This window comes from Amblyraja radiata, chromosome 18 (genome assembly GCF_010909765.2).
Source record: "Amblyraja radiata isolate CabotCenter1 chromosome 18, sAmbRad1.1.pri, whole genome shotgun sequence".
NCBI lineage: Eukaryota > Metazoa > Chordata > Chondrichthyes > Rajiformes > Rajidae > Amblyraja > Amblyraja radiata.
The window spans coordinates 36,247,146-36,273,614 of record NC_045973.1 but is presented as its reverse complement, the minus strand read 5'-3'; the positions used below and the strand labels follow the sequence as shown (position 1 = coordinate 36,273,614).

The window sequence follows — 26,469 nt, the reverse complement described above, 5'->3', positions numbered from 1 at the left end:
GGATGACTAAGGTGCAGGAGGGATGGAGAGAGAGGGAATGCAAAGGTTATATAAAATGAGAGAAATCAATATTTATTTATTCTGCTGGGTTGGAAGCTACGCTTTGATAGAGGGAAACTGCTAAGCTTCCAACCTAGGAGAATGGGCTCTGAACATCTCTGACCAAGGACCTATCTCTCTCCAACTCAAAACATCCAAGTGTGTGCAGACCTTCTGATCAAGATCAACTAATCTGGTCCGCTTCAGTTGAAGAGATGGTATTAATGAGTGTGTAGAGGCACAAACGCCGTGAATAAATGATTTCTTTATTCAGGCATTGTAGGTAAGATATATACACGTTTAGCACTCTAACATAATAGTCATCGTTGCTGCTGAGGGGCTGTTGCCTCGTGGGCTCGAGCTGAGCTCCTGCTGAGGTGGCAGGACACTCTCATGGAGAGGAAGAGAGAGCGCGAGAGGGAAGGTCGGTTCTTATATACTAGGGCACACCCCTATACCCCGTGACCCTACACCCGAATGCCGAGGGTTCGCATAGCTAGAGTGTCCTGCCACTAGGGGCCGCTACAAGTGCATACATATCTGCCCTCCTCCGTCCCAGAATTATTAAACATATGCAAGTTTGGGTGGTCAATGAAGGGATCCAGTCTGAAGGGCTGCGAGCAGAGTCATCACCTATTCATGTTCTCCGGGGATGCTGCCTGACCTGGTGAGTTACTCCAGCACTTTGTGTCTTTTTTGCGTGTCCACCTTGCCCATTGGTAAGATGGGACAGATTATGATTGTGTGTGAAATGCCTAGCCAGGAGGGTCAACTGGTGAACCGCCTCACGTCTTTCTTACTTTAGAGGTAAGGCTGGCGATTTTATAAAGGCCTCATCTAACAGGCAGAAATCCTCCATTTTCTAACAGGGAATTCAGTGTGGACCAGCATTGATGATCAGGGTGGTGTCTGGATGCGATCCTACTTCATCCCTATAGAGAGCGTGTGGTGATTTAACTAAACACATTCATGCAAACATTCCCAACCGAGTCGGAACCAATTTAATTATTTCAATTGGCTTGGCAAGAAACAGAGAAAGGTAACTACCTCACCTCCCTTAGTTGATGTCCATGCTTCAGGTATCTTTGTAGGCCAGGAACTGGGGGAAGGGACCTTTGTTGTTGCCCACGGTGGAGTCGGATTGGTGCCCACTGACTTGGTCCCAGGCCCTTCCTGCACGAGAGGTGTCTGGGTGTCAGAAACATTTGCTTTGTTCGAGACTTTTGCCGACAGCCCTTGAGCGAGTGCCGTCGGTCCCGTCTTCAGCGTTGCCATGTAGCGGCCGCTTGGTGTGCGCTCAGTTCTCAAGGTTGTGGCAGATTCAAGAGCGGAGCTGACTTCTCTCGATGAACCAAGCCTCCATGCAGTCAGCGGTGAGAGGGAAGTGGCAGTGACAGGTCCGGGTGGCTCAGTTGGTGACATGCCATTTCTATTTCCCTTCATGGTCAGGTGCTGCAGCCTAGCCGTTGGAGAGATGGCATTCATTGCCAGAGAGGTACCCCTCACAGTGGAGCCCTGATTAATGTTAGTTGGTCGACCATTGACCAACTGGGCATCTTTCAGCATCTCAATGAACATGGAGGTGTTGTCTGCTCGATTAATGAAGGTATCATATCCTCGTTCCGATGTTGAGTATGTTTGAGTAGTTTGCTGGGCCGGTAGGAATCTGCCAGCATCGTACACCGGCCTTCTCGTCCACTGTGACGTAGACATTCTGTGGGCATCACTGAGGACCTTCACACTTGCGTACGCTTGAGCAGTAGTTTGCCACCTCACCTCAGACACCAGCTTCTCTGTGGCAGAATTTGTTGGCAAATTATGGGTATGTTCTACACCATTGGCAGCATGTCGAGCATTGGATGGGGCATTGGTTTCTACAGCGGCTGTTCCATTGAGAGCACCCAGCCGATCATTACGTTCAGGAACACCAACAGCAGGTTGACTAACTATTAATGATTTTTCTCTCCTCATTGCAGCATAACTGGACCCCGTGAGCAAAGGAGAAACAGAACGCATCGGTGCAGAAGTCATACGATTCTCAGCCTCTTTCTTTGAGATGAAAGTCTGATCCCATTTCGCAGGAGGAGATGATTCGGAAACCAATGGTGTCGTCTGATCACGATTCCTTTCGAATTCCAAAACGGGCTTTCCCTTTCTCAGTGGCACGTCAGAGATAGCGGCTAAATGTTGCTCCCCACTCACCAAATGATCTGAAGCCAATGTTGGATTCACAGCTTCCCGAGTAACAAGAGGCATAGGTGTGGTTTGCACGGTCCCAATGTGCGGAAGTGTCGTGTGACGAGAAGTGGCCTCAAAGATTGAGCCATCATTTGGAAACATTGTGGGATTTGGGAGAAAAGAGGCACCGAGCGCTGTCCCACTGCCTGGCGGACTCATGTTCACTTGATGGGAGTGGGATGCCTTAGAAACTGCGGTACTATTATGCGGTGGCTTAAACAAAGAATTGTCAAAATTGGAACTTGCCTCAACAGGTAGGACTGACGGAACAGATGCATTTCCAAAAAGAAACTTTGCAGATTCAAACATATTCTGTTCGACTTGTTCACCATCACTCTTGTCCTCTCTCTCCGTGCCTCCGTCTTCAGCAAACATATCCTCATCGTCAAAAACTAGATCCTCATCATCACCACTAAAGTCTGGTGAACTTTCACTTGATGCCATTCCCGGGGACCAAGGGGACATGCCCGAGTGGCCAGGCCCAGCACGCTCACCATTAGGGGAGTCTTTGATAGAGATCTCCGGCAGGAGGCTGGACGAGCTGCTCGGAGGGTTTGGATGTCCATCGTGGGCAGTTTTGGCGGAATAAATGTAAATGATGTTGTTGCCGACTGATGAATCGCCTTTGGCAAGCGGAGATACAGTCGTGGCTTGGATGATACTGGAACAGATGAGAAAGTATGCCAGGACCCAATGGACATCTCGATGCTCCATCACCATCTCTGCCTTCCAACTCTCTTGGACGTCTTAAGCAATCATTTCTCGTACCTGAAATAACATTCAGATGCCAGACTATTTAAAATGTAATGTTTAATTGCAAACACACCAACTGCAGGTTGAGGTCAAAATATATATATATCTATTTTTATTTTATTTTTTAATTTTTAATTTTTTTTATTTATAAGAAGCAGTGTACAAAAATATAACCAGCGGCATGTGACATAATACAGTTATTGTACAGCTTCAATTTTAATTTTTAGCTAAAATTAAGCGAAAAGAGAGAAAAAGTGGTTGTGCAAGGATAGAACCCCTACACTACTGAAATGATGTAGCCAAAGAGTGAGTAAGTAAAATAAATAAGAAAGACGTAAAGAAATAAAAAGCCAAAAACAGAAAGAAAAACAAAAGGTGATGATATACATGCTTCGCATCCCTCCCCACCCATCGCCCAACCCGTGATTAGATTTAACAGGCATTGCATCCAACACATACATAACCGTTATCATCTGGAATCATCAACTGAGCTTCTTGGATTCAACCCCCACATTTTTGGTAACAGGCTTGGACCAAGGCTTTCTGCACATTGGCCTTTATCAGTCATCAGTCAGAATATTGAGTATAGGTGCATGGAGGTCATGTTGCAGTTATACAAGATGTTGGCGAGGCCACATTTAGAGTATTGTGTTCTGTTTTGGTCACCATGTTTAATAGGAAAGATGTTGTACCTTGTACCTTCCGAAGAGTCCACCGGGGACTATACTGGAAGTTTGACAATTTTATACTGGATGATTTTTACATTTATCAGGCCAATTAACCTACAAACCTGCACGTCCTTGGAATGTGGGAGGAAACCGAAGATCTCGGAGAAAACCCACGCAGGTCACGAGAACGTACAAACTCCGTACAGAAAGTTAGAAAGTGTGCAGAGAAGATTGACAAGAGTTTTGCCAGGACCTGTGGGCCAGAGCTATAGGGAGAGGTTGAGCAGGCTAGGACTTTATTCCTTAGAGCACAGGATGATGAGGGGTGACCTTATAAATCGGGTAAACATGCAGTTTCTTACCCAGAATAGGAGAATAGAGAACGACAGGTTTGAGGTGAGATGTGAGAGATTTAATGGGGTTAACCTTTTTTTTTAACACAAAGGGTGGTGGATGTTGTGTGGTGGATGGTGTGAACAAGCTGCCGGAGGAGGTAGTTGATGCAGGTACCATTGCAAAGTTTAAGAAATATCCAGCATGTCTCATCTGCACGTCCCACCTGCCTGCATTGGGCCCATGTCCCTCTAAACCTGTCCTGTCCATTTACCCGTCTTTCTACTTTGGCTGGAGGTCTAGAATGTAGTCTAGAGCATGTTGAGAGAGAATTTTTAAGGCCCCACTCAAAGGCTTGCACACTGTCTTTGTGTACGGCCCCAGGGCAGAATCACCAAGTATTCCCATGGGTTCTACCTGTCCTTTCACAGAACTGGCTCAGTGAGAGGATACACCAGCAAGCTAGACTACACATCCTTACTGCAGATGTCCCGCAGTCCTTACGCCCGGGGGATCGGATGAAGAATGTTTTCACCCAGAGGGTGGTTGGAATCACGAGCTACTGCCCGAGTGAATGGCCAAAACGCGCACTTGAACTATCGAGTCAGAGGGTGGTGAATCTGTCAAATTCTTTACCACAGAAGGCTGTGGAGGCCAAGTCAATGGATATTTTTAAGGCGGAGATAGATAGATTCTTGATTAGAACAGTCGTCAGGGTTATGGGGAGAAGGCAGGAGAATGAGGTTTAGAGGGAAGGATAAGATCAGCCATGATTGAATGGCGGAGGAGATGTGATGGACCGGATAGACTAATTCTGCTCCTTCCATTTATTAAGTTATAGGGCTTAGAAGGCTACGAACCAAGATGGCGGCAGAATGGCTACTTGATGGGAGGCACGGACATTGTGGGATAAAAGGTCTATTTTTGTGCTGGATGATTCGATGAGCCCGGAATGTAGGGTGTGGATTCTTTCACTCAATGCAATTTGACAAAATGTCTCATTTCTGGAACTTTCCAACAGGCTTCATTCAGTATGTAGGTTGGATGGTAGTGAAGGTGGCCCTCGTGGTGTAGTCCTAACTGCTGCTTGAAAATTCAGTGCCTTTGCAAACCACCCTCAGACGGTTGTGATCCTTCAGAATCCACTTATATTTTATTTACCAAGATTTGTTTGTGGTATAAAATTCAGTAAAATGTACTATACACAAAAATACAATCATACACAAGTACAAGAGTGTAAGAACAGTAGATTATACTAAGGTGGTACATAAGAGTCGTCATGTTTCCAGTGCCAACTTGTTTCAAAGTTCTTAAAAAGTTCTTATCTTAGCCTTTGGAATAACCACCAAGGCGTAAATAAAATTACAAAAAAAGATTGTATTTGTCACGTGGTCCAATTAGCAGACATTTCTTTTCATCGATGTACAATCTAAATTCAATAAACCCTGAAGTAAATTATTTCAGCAAACTATGCTGACTGAAACTGTGCCTGGCACTCATGGTTAGGAACCCTGCCATCATTTTACCCAGACACAGACGAGGACCTAATGACTTCAGTCAACACACAACGCATGTTACAACGTCACCTAGAGATCGCTGGTGCAGAAAACCACTGGTTTAGTTTAGTTTAGAGATACAGAGCAGTACCAGGCCCTTCGGCCCACTGGGTCGGCACCGACCAGCGGTCCCCGCATATTAACACAATCCTACACACACTAGGGACAATTTTTAGATTTACCAAACCAAATAACTTACAACCCTGTACATCTTTGGAGTGTGGGAGGAAACTGAAGATCTCGGAGAAAACCCACGCAGGTCACGGGGGGAACGTACAATCTTCGTACAGACAGCACCTGTAGTTGAGATGGGACCCGGGTCTCTGGTGCTGTAATCGCTGTAAAGCAGCAACTCCACCGTGCCGCCCTTTCTTTGAAAGTCATGTGTTTTCAAGGAGCTCAACTCATTGAGTGCTCCATTTGATTGCTGTTCTCAGAGCCACACATATCCCAGAGGGAGACATCATCAGGCAACATACAGAAGTCTAATCATACATCCCCCAAAGCGCACAATCTGCAAAAACTATGCAAACTGCCCAAAGAAAAAAACATATTTTTGAAGGGGAACTCATTGAATGGATTCCTCTGTGCTCCTGCTGCCCTTGAGGAAAAGGACCCTGCATTCAATTTGGTGGGACGAGGACCATCCTGTGGTCCAGTTTGTATGTAGTTTTCTGCGGAATAGATGTCAGTATTAAAGGGCAGCATCTAAAGTACTGTAGAGGCCATTTTATTCCGTTATGGATTTTTCACCCTAAATTCATTCCATTTACATGGGTTGCCCCTTTGGCTGTGGATCTTATTCGCCAGCACTCCCAGGGAAACCTGCTGCACCAACATCGTGCTCTCCAGCCACTTCCCTCTGAGGTGGACACATGGCATGCTGCTAGAGGTTGGCTCACAGGGCAGTGCGCATGTAAGGGCCATCTCTGCCAGCTGAGCAGTAAAGTGTTGGCAGAAGCGATAAGTCGAATCAAGTCAGGTTGAGTGTATTACTGCCATGGACTTGCCCAGTGTCACCCTTTCTGGGTGGAATCGCGTTAAAAGATGCTGCAAACTAATTGAGGCCAATTTAACCATCTTTCTGAGGGGGGCAGTTCTGAAACAAGGGCTGCCCGTGGTGATGTTCCAGTGCACCCAGATATAGTGGAAACCAGGCTCCCGGCCGGAGAGAGAGACTGCTCCGCTTGCTTTAGCTGCCGATGTTCTTGTGGACTTGCACGAGGAGCCTACTATTAGCAGCTCAAATTTTACTGCGGCTGGTTTTGAAGTTGAATTCTGCTCATTTGTGGCTAGGCACCAGAAACGAACATATAAATGCTGCTGAGCCAGACTTAAGTCGGATAATTAGAACCAGGCATCCAGAGCCCCAGCCCGATAGTTTCTCAAAGCCTTCGCACAGAATTAAAACACTTTAGTACTTCGAGCCATAGAATCACAGAGTGGGGAAACAGGCCCTTCGGCCCAACTTGCCCACACCGATCAACATGTCCCAATCTACACTGGTCCCACCTGCCTGCGTTTGGCCCGTATCCCTCAAAACCTGTCCTAACCTGTCTAACTGCTTCTTAAGCATTGCAATAGTCCCCACCTCAACTACCTCCTCGTTCCATACACCCACCACCCCTACCCTTACCCCTCAGATTCCTATTAAATATTTCCCCATTCACCTTAAATCCATGTCCTCCGATTCCCGATTCTTCTACTCTGGGCAAGAGACTCTGTGCCCAATCTATTCCTCTCATTATTTTATACAGCTCTATAAGCTCACTCCTCATCCTCCTGTGCTCCAAGGAATGCAATGTAAAATGTATTTAGGATATGTGGAGAGAGAGAGAAACCTCAAACCATGGTTGTGATGTTTCACAGCAAGGATGCCAATAGTTTGTGAAGCAGGGTGTTATTATCTGTGTACAACCATCTGCCTGCTCCAACCGCTGCTGTTAACCAACTGTAATACACGAGCACAAACTAGAGTGTGCTTTATATTGAAATACAAGGATGGTATTGAACCAGTAGAAGGGGAATGAGACACACCCAAGGTTTGATGATGGATGGACTAACTTTAATTCAACACTCAGATCAAATTTATTAACCTTTCCACGGAAAGCTAAATCTGTCAATCTTTTATTCGCTCCCTTTGAATACAACGTGAGCTTGCACCTTATCACAAGAGTTCTGGTCTTTTCCACAAACTCACAAGCGCCGTCCTTTTGTCCACCCAGTCGTACTATTTGTAGAGTTGAGGAACTGCGGTTGCCGGTTTTATAGCCGGGCTCACGAGCGAGCGAGCACAACGGCTGAGAATGGTTTAATCCTCCATTTCCTTCACTGGAGATTCTTCCATTGTGTTAAATTGCTCAGCTAATCTGGCACCTCGCCAACGCAAACATCATAAACCAAACGGTGCATGTACGGAGGAGTGTTGAATGAAAGGCAGCGGGACACACAGCAATTATACGTGCACTTTTGTTCATCGCGCACAATGGCCTTTTTATCAAACTCTGACTCAGTAGCGTTCTCACCTCTGAGTCAGAGTGGTGGGGCTTCAAAGGCCACTCCAAAGATGGGAATGAATCATCTCAATCAAGTGCACCACTGCTCCAATGTCACAGGGGTCACGTTTCTCTAAAGAGGACATTAAACCAAGACAATATAGGAATATTTGAAGATAGGGGGTTATTTCAGACACAGGGCTAATATTTCTCCCTCAGTGTTACTTATTGGATTAACTAGTCTTTATATCAATAATATTTCAATGACCTCTTAGTTTAGTTTAGAGATACAGCGTCGGAGACAGGCCTATTGGCCGCAGAGTCTGCGGCAACCAGCGATCCCCGCACACTTACACTATCCTACACACATTAGGGACAATTTACATTTTTTCCCACCCAATTAACCTACAAATCTGTATGTCTTTGGAGTGTAGGAGGAAACCAGAGATCCTGGAGAAAACCCACGCAGGTTACAGGGAGAACGGACAAACAGACAGCACCCGTAGTCACGATCGAACCCGGGTCTCTGGCACTCTAAGGCAACAACTCTACAGCTACCCTGCCCTTTATCTGTAAATTTAGTCGTTATATCACTTTTCATAAGCTCTAGGAGCGGAAATGGGCCATTCGGCCCATCGAGTCTATTCCGCCATTCAATCATGGCTGATCTATCTTTCCCTCTCCTGCCTTCTCCCCATAATCCCTGGCACCTGTACTAATCAAGAATCTGTCAATCTCCACCATAAAAATATCCATCGACTTGGCCTCCACAGCCGTCTGTGGCAATGAATTCCACAGATTCACCACCTTCTGACTAAAGAATTTCCTCCACAATTCCTTTCCAAAGGTACGTCCTTTTATTCGGGGGCTATGGCCTCTGGTCCTAAACTCTCCCATTAGTGGAAACATCCTCTCCACATTCACTATCCAGGCTTTAATACTTCAAAGTCCTCTCTGCCTACAAACCCCCTATATTACGGCAGCAGCAATTACGTTTTCATAAATCTCCGCTAACTGAAAGGTGCAATAGAATATCCTGAACTCAGGATGAGCAATAAATAAATGGCATTTACCTTGACACGAGGTTGCAAAGAATGATGAAAATGTCTGTGAGAAAGTACTTTTTTTTTTTTTTGTTCCAGGACAAAAACGAACATTCATTTTGATATCGATGTGTCCTGCTACACTAACGGTGAATAATGTAGGCTCCACTCAAGTCCCATGGAAACCATAGCATTCATTTCTGTCCTTCCTTAAACTCCATTGGCTTCCTTCCATTCTGAACGTGCACACCCATGTCAACATTTCAAGCAGTCATTTACAGACTCTACATTGCGTTTATGTTTTTGAAAGAACGAGTAATTAACATTGTTACATTATATACAAGGTCCAATTTAAATTGCATAATTTTGGAATCACTCAATTTTGGAAAAATCAGGCCACTATTTCGTTCTGAAGAAGGGTCCTGATGCAAAACATCACCTATCCATGTTGTTCACAGATACTGCCTGGCCCGTTGAGTTACTCTAGCACTTGTGTAGGAAGGAACTGCAGATGCTGGTTTAAACTGAAGATAGACAAAAAATAGTCTGAAGAAGGGGCTCGACCAGAAACGTCACCTATTCCTTTTCTCCAGAGATGCTGCCCGACCCGCTGAGTTACTCCAGCACTTTGTGTCTTTCTTCTATTTCACTGATCACCTGACCCACACCAACCTCCAGCACCTCTGACCTCCATCTCAGTTGTTCCCAGGGCTTGCTATCTGCTTACACAAACCCAGAACTTGGAACCATCTCTTTCTATAGTAATCTACATGAGCCAAACCCAGCAGGTCCCAGGATTGAAGCAATAAACTAAAGCACACCAAGAGATGTCAATTGTTTTTTTGTGCCAATATGACATTCCACAGACGTGCTTTAATGGGATGACATAAACACGTTTTATTTATTTAAGCATTTATGTAACACAGATGACAAATTAGTATGCTTAATAGAAGTAAAATTTACATTTTGATATCGTGGCTGCAATTGCCTACACGTCAGCTGTGTCTTTTTGAAGTTAACGTTGCAATTTCAAAACTCAAGGATCAAGAATGTTTAATTGTTAAATACACTGGAAACATAATATTGAAGTTACTCCAGCACTTTGCTTCTATCTTCGATATAAACCAGTATTTGCAGTTCCTTCCTACGTATAATGAAACTCCTACCTGCTGCAGCTTTATGGACACATTACCACAACAATACAATAAATGATCAGGCCTTCACTTTTTACAAACTGCAGAAAGTGGTGGACAGTGTCTGATTCATCACTGGTACCAACATCCTACCATCGAAGGAATCTATAGAAAACACAGTCTCCAGAAGGCAACCAATATCATCAAAAACGCACATCATCCTAACCACCTTGCCTTCCCACCACTACCACAAGGTTCGGGGAGTCAAAGACACATTACCTCCAGGAGCAAGAAAGGCTTCTTCACATCAATTATCAGGTTCTTGAGCCACTCTGCATACCCTTAACCACAACCCAATCTCAGCACCGAACCAACAAAGACATTTGCTTCCGTGGTTGCTCGATGTACTTTAAGGTTTGCACTATCATGGTATAGGTTACTTAGAGTGACTGATAATGTGTTGTTGTTGTTGCATCCAATGGGTCAAGAGCTCAAGAGTTCAAGAGAGTTTTATTGTCATGTGTCCCTAATAGAACAATGAAATTCTTGCTTTGCTTCAGCACACCAGAACATAGTAGGCACGAATACAGAACAGATCAGTGTGTACCAGATCATATACCATTGCATAAATATATACACACATGAATAATTAAACTGATAAAGTGCAAATAAATAGATTATTGGCTATTAATGTTCAGAGTTTTGTCCGAGCCGAGTTTAATAGCCTGATGGCTGTGGGGAAGCAGCTATTCCTGAAACTGGTTGTTGCAGTCTTCAGGCTCCTGTTCCTTCTACCTGAAGGTAGCAGGGAGATGAGTGTGTGGCCAGGATGGTGTGGGTCTTTGATGATGCTGCCAGCCTTTTTGAGGCAGCGACTGTGATAGATCTCCTCGATGGAAGGGAGGTCAGAGCCAATGATGGACTGGGCACTGTTTACTACTTTTTGTAATATTTTCCGCTCCAGGGCGCTCAAGTTGCCGAACCAAGCCACGATGCAACCGGTCAGCATGCTCTCTACTGTGCACCTGTAGAAGTTAGAGAGCGTCCTCCTTGACATACCAACTCTCTGTAATCTTCTCAGGAAGTAGAGGCACTGATGTGCTTTCTTAATAATAGCATCAGTGTTCTCGGACCAGGAAAGATCTTGCATGAGATATGCATGCCCAGGAATTTGAAGCTCTTGACCCTTTCCACCATCGACCCGTTGATATAAACGGGACTGTGGGTCCCCATCCTCCCCCTTCCAAAGCCCACAATCAGTTCCTTGGTTTTTCTGGTGTTGAGGGCCAGGTTATTGTGCTGGCACCATTTGGTCAGTCGATCGATCTCACTTCTGTACTCCGACTCGTCCCCATCAGTGATACGTCCCACAATAGTGGTGTCGTTGGCGAACTTGATGATGGAGTTCGCACTATGACCGGCTATGCAGTCATGAGTATAGAATGAGTACAGCAGGGGGCTAAGCACACAGCCTTGAGGTGCTCCCGTGCTGATTGTTATTGAGGCTGACACATTTCCACCAATATGAACTGACTGTGGTCTGTGAATGAGGATGTCGAGGATCCAATTGCAGAGGGATGCGCAGAGACCCAGTTCTGCGAGTTTGGTAACCAGCTTGGAGGGGATGATTGTGTTAAATGCCGAGCTGTAATCAATGAATAACAGCCTGATATGAGTTTTTGTTGTACAATGGTCCAGAGCGAAGTGGAGAGCCAGCGAGATCGCATCCGCCGTTGATCTGTTGTGGTGGTAAGCGAACTGCAGAGGGTCCAGGTTTTTGTCGAGGTAGGAGTTGATTTACGCCATGATCAGCCTCTCAACGCACTTCATCACCACAGACGTTAGTGCCACTGGTCGATAGTCATTGAGGCACGTCACCTTACTCTTCTTGGGCACTGGTATAATTGATGCCCTTTGAAAGCAGGTGGGAACCTCAGACCTCAGTAGTGAGAGGTTGAAAATGTCCGTAAAAACTCCAGCCAGTTGGTCCGCACAGGTTTTTAGAACACGACCGGGTATACCATCAGGTCCAGGCGCTTTTCGAGGGTTCACCCCTCTGAAGAATTTTCTGACGTCGGCCTCTGTGACTGTGACTGAAATATCATCACAGCGAACGGGGGCTCGAGAAGGCACATCAGTGTTCTCCTATCAAAGCGTGCGTAGAACGCATTGAGCTCGTCAGGGAGTGATGTTTTGCCGACATTCGAGCTACCTCCTGATCTCGCCTTGTAGGAGGCGATTGCATTCAAGCCCCGCCACAGCTGCCGAACATCTGTCTCTTCCTCCAGTTTGGAGCAGAAGTCCCTTTTGGCCTTTTTGATGGCCTTACCAAGGTCGTATCTGGACTTCTTGTATACCACTGTATCATCAGACATGAATGCTCGGTGCCTGGTCTTCAGAAGAGTACGGATCGCATAGTTCATCCAAGGCTTCCAATTGGGAAACAATTGGAAGGTTTTTGTTGGGATGCAGTCCTCCACACATTTCTTTATGAAGTCAGTAACAACTGTGGCGTATTCGTTCAAGTCCGTTGCCAACTCCCTGAACATTGCCCAGTCTACAAACTCCAAACAGTCCTGTAGTTGTTCCTCTGCCCCCATTTGCACGCCATCTGCGTGACGCGCAAATGACGGCCAAGTGGGACAGGCCCTTTACAGTGCCAGAGACCCAGGTTCGATCGTGACTAAACGATATCATGAACGAAAGAGATAAAATCAGAAGTGAATGTGTAAAGACTTAATTCTGTCAGTATAGAGTTTGTACATCCTCCCTGAGACCGCGTGGGTTTCCACCGGGTGCTCCAGGTTCCTCTCATATCCCAAAGACACGCAGGCTTGTAGGTTAATTGGCTTCGGTCAACTGTCCCTAGTGTGTAGGATAGAATTAGTGTACATGTGATCATTGGTCAGGGCAGACTTGGTGGGCTGAAGGGCCTGTTTCCATGCTGTATCTTTAAACAAAACTAAACTATCTGGAATCCTATCCTTAGGTTTTCTGAATTTCTTTTGTTCTTGAACAAACTTGTTTTGTTGTCTTTGACCTGAAGGTGATGTCAATTCTTCACACACCAATAGAATATAGAATAGAACCAATAGATTAAGTCATTTCTCCATTGGATCAAATTTGGAATCATAAATCTCTTTGATATTTTTAAATGTAATATTCCTCATCAGAATTATGTATTTACACGTTCACTTCTGATTTTACCTCTTTCTTTCGAGATATGTTTTTGTATCACACACTGTTAAGGCCTCCAGCGCCTTCAAGGTGGGCTGCAGGAGATGACCCCGGGACACAAAGATGGCCTGGCGAAGAGAGAGAGGTCGGTTCGCAGGCCGATCCGGTCAAAGGGGATGGAGGAGGGCCCTGCAGGAGCATGGGACTTACCTAGATTGGGAGCCGCTGCTGTAGACTGAGCACGCGGGCAGACCCGACTTTGAAGCCCAAACAAGGCAGCGCCCACATGAATAAATATGCAAACAAATGTCTCTCTCCAGTTGCACGTGACAAGAAAAGCACCATTGCTTTTGATTTAATCTCCTATTTCTGAACATCTTGTATGGCATGGAAGAGTTGTGCCAAATAGCCCGTTCCACACTGAATTACTCTGATTCCATTAGATTGTTTAGTTTAGTTTAGTTTAGAGATACAGCGCGGATACCGGCCCACCGAGTCCACGCCGAACAGCAATCCCCGCACATTAACATTATCCTACACACACTAGGGACAATTTACACATACACCAAGCCAATGAACCTACATACCTGTACGTCTTTAGAGCGTGGGAGGAAACTGAAGATCTCAGAGAAAACCCACGCCGGTCACAGGGAGAAAGTACAAACTCCGTTCAGACAGGGCCCGTAGTCGGGATCGAACCCAGATCTCCAGCGCTGCTAGCGCTGCAAGGCAGCAACTCTACCACTGTGCCACCATGCCGCCCGGTATCAACACACAAACTTTGTCATTTGTAAATGTGATGTGTTTTAAAATTCAGCTTCATTGCAATCCAAAGTAGCATCCCTCTGTGAGTCAGTACACTTTCGGCAACACGATTCACTAGTGTATTCTTAAGAACATTTATTACGCTCCAAGAGGCCCACCCACTCTCTCACACACCCCAGGATGTCTAATACACATTAATGCCTACTCAGACCGCCTGCCATCCACTAATGCCATAGACAGTGAAAGATGATTCATTCAATAACATGGTTTAGAAGGTCGTAAAAGGATCATCTTTACCCAAAGCTCTCAGAAATTATAGAGAGTTATACATTTGGAATGAGGAATGGAAAGGTCAGCTGAAAACGACTGCCAGTACAATATTATGTTGAAGGACTTTTCACAACGCTGCAATCTCAATGTTTTTCTAGTGCATGTGATCTTAGACTAATTTATCTGTGGTTTATTTGAGAAACAAATCCAGTCGAAATTATTAAACATACAGTACCTGACATTGAGCCGATCAAAAAATGCTGATTCACTCAGCATATCGGTTAGCATCCGTGGAGGAAAAGGACAGGCAACTTTTTGGGTCAGAACCTTTCTTCAGACTTGGGCAGCTCAATGGTTCAGCTGGTAGAACTGCTGTCCCACAGTGCCTGAGACCCGGGTTCGATCCTGATCTCGGGCTGTCTGTGTGGAGTATGCATGTTCTTCCTATCAGGTCCCTAGACCTCGCTAGCAACCTTCAGGTGCTCTGGTTTATTCCCACAACCCAAAGGGTTTGTAGGTAAAATGGCCTCTGTAAATTGCTCCTATTGTGCAGGGTGTTGATGTTAAAGTGGGATAACGGAACTAGCATGAACGAGTGATCAATGGTCAGCATGGACTTGTTGGGCCAAAGGGCCTGTTTTCATGCCATGTGTTTAAAAGTAAAGACTGAATCTAATATGTCTTCTGTTTCATTTGAACTGTCTGAAGTCACAACAAACCACATTCTGTTTACTATCTAAAGTGCATTCAAGTTAGTAGCCTCTCCCACAGTCTCATTAAATCGCCTTGTATTTCACAGTTTCAAAAGAAGGTAGCTTTTCAATCCTACTGTACAGACACTGCCGAAGACTCCCTACTAATTGTATCTACATCTCCTGTTCTTCCATCACAAGGATTATGCTGGATCACAGGGATATACAAAATTGCAGATACTGGAAACCTGAGCAAAACACAACGTGCTGGAGGAACTCAGGGAATTGAAAGGCAACGTATCAGGTCAGGACCCTTCATCAGACAGATTGGTGTAGACGAGAGAAAGCTGAGAAAGATGTGGGGGTGGGATAAAGTCTGGCAAGTAAAAGGTGGCTAGAAGTGAGGGGAGGGGTATGTTTAGCACATGGGTGGAATAGGTGACAAAGTCCAGAGGAGAAAAGGCGGCACAACACAATATACGTACTATAATCTCAAATCTTTTGTATTTTCATTTTTGCATCAGCTGTCAGATCAGCAGCAGGATTTTATTTTTGAGGTGAACCATCCCCACCATTATACTGGATAATGAGGGCAGCACAGTGGCGCAGTTAGAGTTGCTGCCTCACAGCACCAGAGTCCCGGTTCGATCCTGGGTACGGGTGCTGTCTGTGCGGAGTTTGTATTAACCCCTGTGTCCACGTGCGTTTCTCCGGGTGCCCCGGTTTCCTCCCACACTCCAAAGATGTACAAGTTTGTGGGTTAATCGGTTTCTGTGAATTGAAAACTGTCCCCAGTGTGTAGGATAGTGCCAGTGTTCGGGGTAATCGCTGGTCAGCATGGACTAGGTGGGCCGAAGGGCCTGTTTCCACACTGTATCGCTAAAGCACTCAGTCCTAGAAACCTCGCTGCTCAACTAAGCACAGGATGGTTACAGGATGGGTGGATCTCTCTCCTATCCCAACTAATTTGGCAGAACTTGTTCAAGGTCGTGGGTGTGACGCAGTCAGAGATTCACGCTGTAGCCTGATCTGACCATTGATCGCTGACCACAACAAGGTATCAAAAAACAAGAGGGCATAGACTTAAGGTGAGAGGAAGGAGTTTTAAAGAGGATTTGAGGAGAACATTTTTATTTTAAATACGTAGAGATGTTGATATCTGGAACTTGGTAACAAAAGAGGTGGTGGAGTCAGATACAATCACTACCTTTAAGACACATTTAGACAGGCACTCACATAGGCATTCGGTGTAGGATATGGATTGACAATAGGCAAATTGGATTGGCATAGATGGGCGAAAATGGTTGACATATGGATTGAAGGGCCAGTTTCTGGGCTGTATGACCTTTGACTCCAATTCATAGGCAGTCATTGCCAGTGGTCTCCGTAACTGCCGCCCCCCAGTGGCCAAGGAGTTGTGTCCCAGATACAGCATGGATTCCATCTGTCCAGAGACACAATGGGCACAATCTTCATGATGTGACAACTGCATGTTCTGGGAGCACCACCAACCAATCTAATGAGAGACTACACAACCGCTGGCACCCACACAGCAAACTCAGTATTCAAGCTGCAGTAAGCAGACAGCCTCACATCAGTCTGAAGAAGGGTTTCGGCCCGAAACATTGCCTATTTCCTTCGCTCCATAGATGCTGCCTCACCCGCTGAGTTTCTCCAGCACTTTTGTCTACCTTCGATTTTCCAGCATCTGCAGTTCCTTCTTAAACATTTTTGTATGTGTCTCTGGAGGTCAAACTCCATATCATCAATAGCTCATTCTGTGAAGTGCATGAGGATGGACATCACACTCAACATTTACAAGGCTGAGGTCCTCCACCACTTTGTCCCCAAGGTGGAACACTGTCCTCAAACAGTAAAGATGAATGGTGAGACCCTGGAAAATGTGGACCATTTCACAAATCTCAGGAGCCACCTCTCAGCGACAGTGGACCTTGATAAGTGAACCTTCCAATGTGTTCCATAGTAACGGTTGATTGAAGATCAATGCAATAAAATCGCTGATTTTATTGCATTGCCTCTGACTTATCTTTTTAATCTATCCCTGGAGACAAATGAAATTCCCCTTATTTGGAAATCTGCCTTTGTTCTCCCACTGTTAAAAGGGGGGGACCCCACTGTGCTAAACAACTATAGGCCCATCTCCAAACTGTCTGTTTTAATTAAGGTGCTGGAATCCATTGTAAACCAACAACTGAAGGACTTTTTATCAACTAACAGTATTTTATCTGAATTTCAATCTGGTTTTATGAAAAAAATATAGCACGTCAACAGCTGCTTTAAAAGTAGTAAATGATTTTATTGAATTTTTAGACAATAAGCAACACTGTGCAGCCCTTTTCGTTGACCTATCAAAGGCTTTCGATACTGTGGATCATGCCTTATTGTTACAATACAATACAATTACAATTTATACAAAGACTATGCAGCATCGGTTTGTCTGATCAAGCTGTCTGTTGGTTTAAAAACTATCTATCAGGCAGATCCCAGTGTGTGCGAGCAGAAGGTATTACTTCTAGCTCTCTTAATGTATCCAAGGGTGTGCCACAGGGAACGGTTCTAGGACCTTTATTATTTACATTAATAGTCTAGATCATAAAGCTCCGAACGCAAATTTTCACTTTTATGCTGACGACACAGTGATATATTGTTCTGCGTCTACCCCAAATCAGGCTCTCTGTCAGCTCCAAACTGCTTTTAACACTGTGCAACGTAACCTGTGTGATTTAAAACTTGTTTTAAATGCTGACAAGACAAAGCTCATGCTGTTCACTAAAGCTAAATCAAAGCCCTCGGACCTCTCTCCTATCACCACTTTGCAGGGCTCTGTGGTTGAATCTGTGTCTCAATATAAATATCTGGGAATTATAATTGACGATTCTCTCTCTTTTAAACCTCATATTTAGCAACTTGTGAAGCAGGAAAGGGCCGAGTGGATTCCTGCTTCATGTGTGAAAGTGTTTGTGACCCAGGAGTGAGCAGTTACCTCAGAACTCAGGGAACCAAAGAAAAACAAGTCATCCTCCATCCAAGTGACTACCCATGAAGAAGACAGCTGGGTGAAGAAACGTATTTCTTTTGATGCAAAGTTGATTACTTAAATCTGTCCCATCTTTAGTTTAGGAAAGAACTGCAGATGCTGGTTTAAATCGAAGGTAGACACAGAATGCTGGAGTAACTCAGCAGGACAGGCAGCATCTCTGGAGAGAAGGAACGGGTGATCTTTCCGGTCAAGACCCTTCTTCAGACAGATCTAGTTTAGCTTAGAGATACTGCCCGGAAACAGGCCCTTTGGCCCATCTAGTCCGCGCCAACCAGCGATCACCCGTACACTAGATCTATCCGACACACTAGAGACAATTTACAGAAGCCAATTAACCTACAAACCTGCACATCTATGGAGTGAGGAGGAAACCAGAGCACCTGTATAAAACCCACAGGGTCACAGTCTGAAGAAGGGTCTCGATCCAAAATGTCACCCATTCCTTCTCTCCAGAAATTCTGCATGTCCCGTTGAGTTATTCCAGCTTTTTGTGGCTCACATAGCTTTTAAATATTATTTTACAAACTCCACAATAACCACCATCCATGTTACTCATAGATGCAGCATGTCGTAATAGTGATATTCAGATGCTAACTGAGTAAGCCAATGATTTGCGTTGGTGCGGCTTATATAAGGACATAATTAAATTAATTACAGGTCAATTCTGGTAATTATGAGTATTTCTTGCTAATTGACCTTAATAACTGGGAAAAGTAATTGTTCCAACATTATTATCTCAGGAGCCACCCCTCAGCGAAGGTGGACCTTGATAAATGATGTGTATTCATCTCTTCCAATGTGTTCCATAGGAAAGGTTGATTGAAGATCCATTCTAGCATAAAACTCATGATTCACCAACAGCGATTAGTTTAGTTTAGTTTAATTGTCACGTGTACTGAGGTACAGTGAAAAGCTTTTTTGTTGCTTGCTATCCAGACAGCGGAAAGACTAAATATGATTATAATCAAGGCGTCCACAGTGTACAGGTACAGGGTAAAGAGAATGACATTTAATGAAATATACACTCCAATAAAGTCCGATAAAAGATAGTTTGAGGATCTCCAATGAGGTAGATGGGAGGTCAGGACAGCTCTCTAGTTGGTGAGAGGACGGTTCAATTGCCTGACAACAGCAGGGAAGAAATTGTCCCTGAATCTGGAGGTGTGTGTTTTCACACCTCTGTACCTCTTGCCTGTTGGATGAGGGGAGAAGAGAGAGCGACCAGGGTGAGACTCAATGCGTAGGAAGAAACTGCCTGTTTCCTTTATCATCGTTTCTTTTTTGCTTATCTTTCATTCTTTGTTCTTTATCTGTCTACATCATCATTATATATCTCGTTTCCCTTTTCCCTAACTAGGCTGAAGAAGGGTCTCCACCCTAAACATCACCCATTCTTTCTCTCCAAGAAGATGCTGCCTGTCCCGCTGAGTTTCTCCAGCTGTTTTGGCTCACATAGCTTTTAAATATTATTTTACAAACTCCATAATAACCATCTTCCATGTGACTCACAGATGCAGCATGTCGCAATAGTGATATTCAGATGTTAACTGAGTTAGCCAATGATTTGTATTGGTGCGGCTTATATAAGGACATAATTAAGTAAATTACAGGTTAATTCCGGTAATTATGAGTAATTCCCACTAATTGACCTTAATAACTGGGAAAAGTCAATGTAATCAACATCGATGGATGTCTCTGCTTCAACAAATGCAAAATAAAGCAGGTATCAATAATCCATAATAAAAGTTGACTGATACATTAATAACTCTGAGCTTAATACATCAACTTCCTCAGCTGCCTCCCATGGAAGAACCATAGTTTGAAAAAAAAGAAAAAAAATCTAACTGGATTTGACTGTCTCAGTTTTACATTCTTGTTTTTTTTTTAAATAATGTTTCTCACTTATTAATTGTTGGTGTATACACATCACAGCAAGCTTGTTACAGAGAAGAGTGCAACGTGAATGGATGGCCCTACCGGGACCAATTTGGGCTACCTTCTTCACATTCTATCATTACTATTAAGAACATCTGCAAATGCAAATGTTCATGCTATTGAGGGAGTGCAGTGTAGGTCCACCAGGTTAATTCCCAGGATGGCGGGATGACATATGATGAAAGAATAGATTGACTGGGCTTTAGGATGAGAGGTGATATTGTAGAAACATAACATCTATAAAGGATTGGACAGGCTAATTGCAGGAAAAATGTTCCTGATGTTGGGGGAGTCCAGAACCATGGATCACAGTTTAAGTATAATGGGTAGGCCATTTAAGACTCAGATGAGGAAAATCTTTTTCACTCAGAGAGTAGTGAATCTGTGGAATTCTCTGCCACAGAAGGCAGTGGAGGCCATTCCCTGGATCTTTTGAGGAGAGAATTAGTTATTGCTTTTAAAACTAAAGGAATTAAGAGAAATGGGGAGGAAGCAGGAACAGGGTATTGATTTTGGATGATCAACCATGATCATATTGAATGGCGGTGCTGGCTCGAAGGGCCGAATGGCCTTCTCCTGCACCTATTTTCTATGTTTCTATAAATGGCTGAGATGGTAATTGAAACCCCAGCAGAGAGGGAAATCTAAAATCCGAGGAATGGTCTAGATCCTAACGAAGTGGATGCAGGAAATTATGCCTTGCTTGGCTTGAGTTCTTAAACCAGGAGTCACAAACTCAAATCAAAGGGTCGGTGAGATGCAAAGAAAGTCCTTTACTCAGGTGGCGGCAAATCTCTGGAGTTCTTCTTCCTCCCTGGAGCCACAGTGGCTCAGTACATTGAGAACCATGAATGAAATTTAACAGAATAAGCAGATGTTTTGTTAGTAAACACTCTTGTCCAGAGTAGGTGAACTGAGGACCAGAGGACATAGGATTAAGGTGAAGGGGAATCTTTAATAGGAATCTGAGGGGTAACTTTTTCACACAAAGGGTGGTGGGTGTATGGAACAATTTGCCAGAGGAGGTAGTTGAGGCTGGGTCTATCCCAACATTTATGAAGCAGTTAGCCAGGTACATGGATAGGACTGTTTTGGAGGGATATGGACCAAACGCAGGCAGATGGGGCTAGTGTAGCAGGGACATGTTGGCCGGTGTGGGCAAGTTGGGTTGAAGGGCCTGTTTCCACACTGCATCACTCTTGAAGCATAATGACCTACTCCTGCCTTTACCCCTTTATGTATGATCTTATGAGATGAAGGCCAGAGATCTAAACATGGGAATATATCAGACAATTCAGACCAATGCAGTGAAGCCTTGATAATACAGAATTCATCATTGCTGCAATGACCTAATTTAGATAGGGCCTTACTCACTGAGTGTTTAAATAAATCAACATCCAGTAACCAATTTGTTTTTGAAAAAGGAAGTTAAGATACTAAAATCAATTATTGCAAATTGTGGTCTCTTTCTTTCCATTATTGAGTACGGCTGCAGATTTTAAATATTTTACAATTCACACTTTCATGTTTTCTTTCCTGTCCCTTTCTTGCTTCTGCTAAATCTTCATTTCCAATTCTCTTTCAGTACCTGGTTTGACATTGACATTTGCTGTTCCAATGGACACTGCTCAGCCCTTCCATCATTTGCTTAGCAATCCTTCATTCAGTTTGGATCAAGAGCTCAATTTGTAAACACCTCAACGATTCAATTCAATGATTGAATGAAACGTTTTTGTCACATGTACCTAGGTGCAGCGAATCGCTGTGTTATGCACACAACCTGGTAAGATCATGCAACAGATGTCACCTGGGCGGTACACAAGAGTCGCCACGATTCTGGCGCCGACAACTTTACAAAATGTTTTGCGAACACTTTCCTCTTCTGTGCGCAATGGCAAACCAGGTCTTCCATCACACGTGGCAGCAGGTGCCCCCCCTGCCGGGTCCCCCCCATTGTTCTCAGCAACCCCCCCCCCCCCCCCCCAACCAAGTCCCCCCTTCGATCTTGGCCCCACTTGCTTTAGTGTGCCTTCGTCACCTTGGTCTCTCAGCAGTTCACTGGTTCTCAACGCGTTGAGCTTGACGTACTGGCACAATCTAACTGATGGTTCAGATCTGCCCTCTCCATAGACACATGCAAACTCCCATTGTGAAAGATTACCCAAGCACTGTGGTGATCGGGCTCCCACGTGGTCTGGCTTCCATGGGGGGCACACACAACTACCACCATCCGTAGAAGGAGAGAATCCACCTGCTGTCATCACAACACTTGCCAAGAGGCCATTGGCAAGGAGTTTGGGAAATGAGATGTTCTGGGCCTGGGCAGTCATTGCAATGGCATGATCTCGGACATACACTGGATTTGGGACATTGGTTCCACATGAACTCTGTTCATTTTGTTTTGAACAGCAATGGTCTTTGTTAAAGGACAGGGCGAGTAGTTTTCACCTCTGGTAATAGGGGGTCTGGGGATGCGACACCTCTCTCAGTTTTTCATCCTCAGCACCCAGTTCAAACATTATCTCCACAATGTAGCTGTGCTAATGTGTAGGAAGGAACTGCAGATGCTGGTTTACACCATAGACACAAAATGTTGGAGTAACTCCACGGGGACGGGCAGTATCTCTGGATAGAAGGCACAGCAAAACAAAACCCGAAACATCACCCATTCCTTCTATCCAGAGATGCTGCCCGTCCCGCTGATTTACTCCTGCATTTTGTGTCTATCTTCGCTGTGCTAACGTTGCTAGGATACCATTCTGGCAGGAATGTGCTCAAGATACCAGTTTGCCAATGCTAACAGTAAAAAAAAAAACACGGTTTAAATCGAATTGCCACCCTGCAGAGTAGTCCAGCTGCCAGGATACTTGTAAGAACATATGGTGCAACGATCTTGCCCATCTCTTGATACATTTTCCCTCCTTGCGATTTGGAACGGGATCAATACTAGGATGGAATAGTGGCCACAAAAGTTTCATGGAGTGGGCTTCAAGGAACGTCAAAGGGAAAGTTTTGTGCGTCTACTCTCAAGACAGTAACTGGTGCCACAAATGGGGAAAAAAAGTACAGGAATGTTTAAGAAAGCATAAAAATTATATTGAATGTCACTCCGGTGATGGTTATGTGAGAATTGAAAAGCCCTTTTGTGCGCAAGGGGACATAATAAAGCCCAGATGTTGAACTTGGGGTAATGTCTGACAATTAGCTACATTACAGGTTATGGATATCTCTGGTTAAAATAAATAATTCCTTTATGGATTCAACGATGTACAATTAGGGATGAAACGGGAGTGCAAGCAGCGAATAAATCCTCCCAGTGGAAAAACATTTTTTTAAACTTTTCTCCGTATTTTAGATCCATTGCATAAAGTGGAGACTGTAAGGGCACACAGCATCACATCATCGCCACAGACATGTAAATAGAGTCGCCTTTACCCACACACTCTTTCTCAACAGAGTTATCTCAGCATCACGTTCCCCGTCTTTAAATGCATTTGGCATAGACTGTGTAGGCAGAAGACGGGAGGGAACCCAGACTGGTGAATGTATGATTGGGCTGAGCAGCACAGTGGTGCAGCGGTAGAGTTGCTGCCTTATAGTGAAAATAGACATAAAAAGCTGGAGCAACTCAGCGGGACAGGCAGCATCTCTGAATGGGTGACATTTCAGGTCGAGACCCTTCTTCAGACCCGACCCAAAACATCACCCATTCCTTCTCTCCAGAGATGCTGCCTGTCCCGCTGAGTTACTCCAACCTTTTGTGTCTATCTTCGGTTTAAACCAGCATCTGCAGTTCCTTCCTACATATGCTGCCTTACAGTGCCAGAGACCCGGGTTCAATCTTGACCATGGGTGCTGTCAGTACGGATTTTGAATGTTCTCCCTGTGAGTTTTCTCCGGGTTTTCAAGTTCCCTCCAACACTCCAAAGACGTGCAGCTTGACAGGCTACTGTATGTTGTCCCTAGTGTGCACGTTAGAACTAGTGTACGGGATTCATTGGTCGGCATGGACCTGGTGGGCCGAAGGGCCTGTTTCCACGCTGCATCTCCAAACTAAATTATTCAGTACTCCAACCTACCACATCATTAACACTTCTTCCGAACCTCTTCGGGCACCTAGGATTGTTTCCACAAGGTTTAAAACAATGAGACAAATTCGCACTACCAACGAATGGATACAAACATCCAGCGCATGGGACTTTCAAGAAAGAGGAACATCTGTATTAGTAATATTGACTAAAGACGGTCAAAGGTGTCACCTTGTCCAATGAGAAAGATAATGCACAACAAACAGTTCCCTCAGGAATCAGGCCTGTGTTCTCTTTCCACGGATGCTGTCTAACCTGCTGAGTTTTTTCCCAGCATTTTGTGTTTATCTTTTATAATTTCAGATTCCCAGGGTCTGCACTTTAAAAATGTATATATTTGCACGATAATCATAATTGGCCACTGTAGCGATAGTTGTATTTTAACGCAGGCTTGCCTTCCTGACAAGCCAAGCTTTCATGATGACACTGCTGTTTCTTGAACGAACACATACATCTGCAGAGGCAATGCTGCAAACTCACACGCGGCAGAAAATGTCAGCTAAACCCGGAGCCCTGTTCATGCTCAAACCCTGCCTCTGCCAGGAAGTGTGGAGGGAGAGCAGTCCCCTCACATACTCCCTCCCGGCCCTTGCTGCAGAATTGGCATTGCCCTTTAATATGCTGCAAAAATCCTCTGAAAGAACATGTAGAACGCAGGTGTAACGTGAATGCAAGGATGAATGGGGACAAGACATCCTGCCAGCATCCTGACAAGGTGCTTTTCATTATTCCATGATTACATTCTACACACAGACATAAAACCCCACAGGAATTTTATAACAGACTTGGATAGAATCCATTAGAGATTAAAATATTTGACATGCATGTTCTCCCCACTGCACACTTAAAGAAAGGGCTGTGAATAAATCGAATCCAAAATCATACCTGATCTGTGTTCTTGGCTCTGCGTGAACTGTCATCGAGGAATGTCTCAATTATTCCACACTGTGTGCAGTGTGAAGGTAGCGAGTCCTGTAGCCGGCTCCCTAACCTTCACTAAAACACACACACCGTCTCTACAGATTGAATCAGTGATGCCAGGCACAATCAGAGGAGAGCAGAACATCTGATTATTCTGTGTAGAAGGCTTTACAGGTGATTACAGAGCTCTGAGTTACTGCAGTAGTGTTGCAGAATGAGGTCAAAGGCACACCTTGAGGCACCAATAATTGATTCCACTGGCAACGTCAATGCTTCAACACTTCACTCTGGTGTTACAAACCCACAACTAAACAAGAGGGTTGTTCATGCTCTCATCTCTACAAATACATACCCCCTGATTTTATGGGACTATAAATTGCTTCCATGGGTACAGAGGGTTAATAGGGCCACTTACAAAAGCAAACTATTGCCGATGCTAGTAATCAGGATAAAACCAGAAATTGCTGAGAAGATCAGCAAGTATAGACAGAGAACCAGAATCAATGATTCCGTGAAATGAGAACGTTTGATGCTTCAATAGCCCTTGCTCGTGCCAAAGTGTAAAGAGTTGTGTGATGTAGCCCAGTCCATCACACATCCATCTACACTTCAAAGCTGCCTCAGAAAAGCAGCAAACGTAATCAAAGACTTATCCCACCCCAGTTATTCCTTCTTCTTGCTCCTGTCGGGCCAGTTTGAGAGCGCGTACCACCAGACTCACAAACAACTTCTACCTCTTCCTTATTAGGCGGCTGAATAGGTGTTCCACCATAAGACAGGATACTGTCCGATTCACCTCTACCCCATTGCGGACATTAAACTGTCTTTGAACTGATGTGCCAGGGCTGCCAACTCCCACGCTTTGAGCGTGAGACTCACGCCCTCATGCAAACTCTCACGCCCTCGCGCTCATCAGAAATTTCTCACGCTCAGTGGTGAGAAATTTTGTGATCAACGAAAATTTCAAAACTCGGATAAACTTCATGGTCCGCGGGTGTTAGAGAGCAGGGGCTGCGGGAGGGATGGGAGCGGAACCAGCGGCGGGAACAGATGCGGGGAGCCGGGACTGGTGAGTGTTTGCTGGGGCCGGCGTGTCGCTCGCTGCAGCTCCGGCCATGGAGCATCCGGACAGTGCAAGTCCCGGGCGTCGGAGGTGTCGGAAGCGTTGCTGCCGCTGCCGCTGCCGCGAAAGTCTCTGTGCCGAAGGGACAGACTCTCAAAGGGAGGTGGAGAGAGAGAGAGGGGAAGGAGACAGGGAGACAGTGGGGATAGAGAGAGGGGGAGACAGGGGGGGAGTGAATG

At 44.9% G+C, this 26,469-nt stretch overlaps 1 protein-coding gene across 2 annotated transcripts in view; it reads right to left on the bottom strand.

Moving 5' to 3' along the window:
• Positions 1-26,469, bottom strand: part of prrt3 (proline rich transmembrane protein 3) — an 88,606-nt gene that overhangs the window by 36,058 nt on the left and 26,079 nt on the right. The window contains exons 1-2 of one of the 2 annotated variants that reach the window (XM_033037149.1): positions 25,132-25,255; positions 1,092-3,045 (exon numbers count right to left, since the gene is read on the bottom strand). In XM_033037149.1, coding sequence (XP_032893040.1) covers positions 1,092-2,997 — 1,906 coding nt within the window. In that variant the 5' untranslated portion in view covers positions 2,998-3,045; positions 25,132-25,255. Of the gene's footprint in view, positions 1-1,091; positions 3,046-25,131; positions 25,256-26,469 lie in introns of those variants that run through there. The other variant, XM_033037150.1, reaches the window with a different exon arrangement.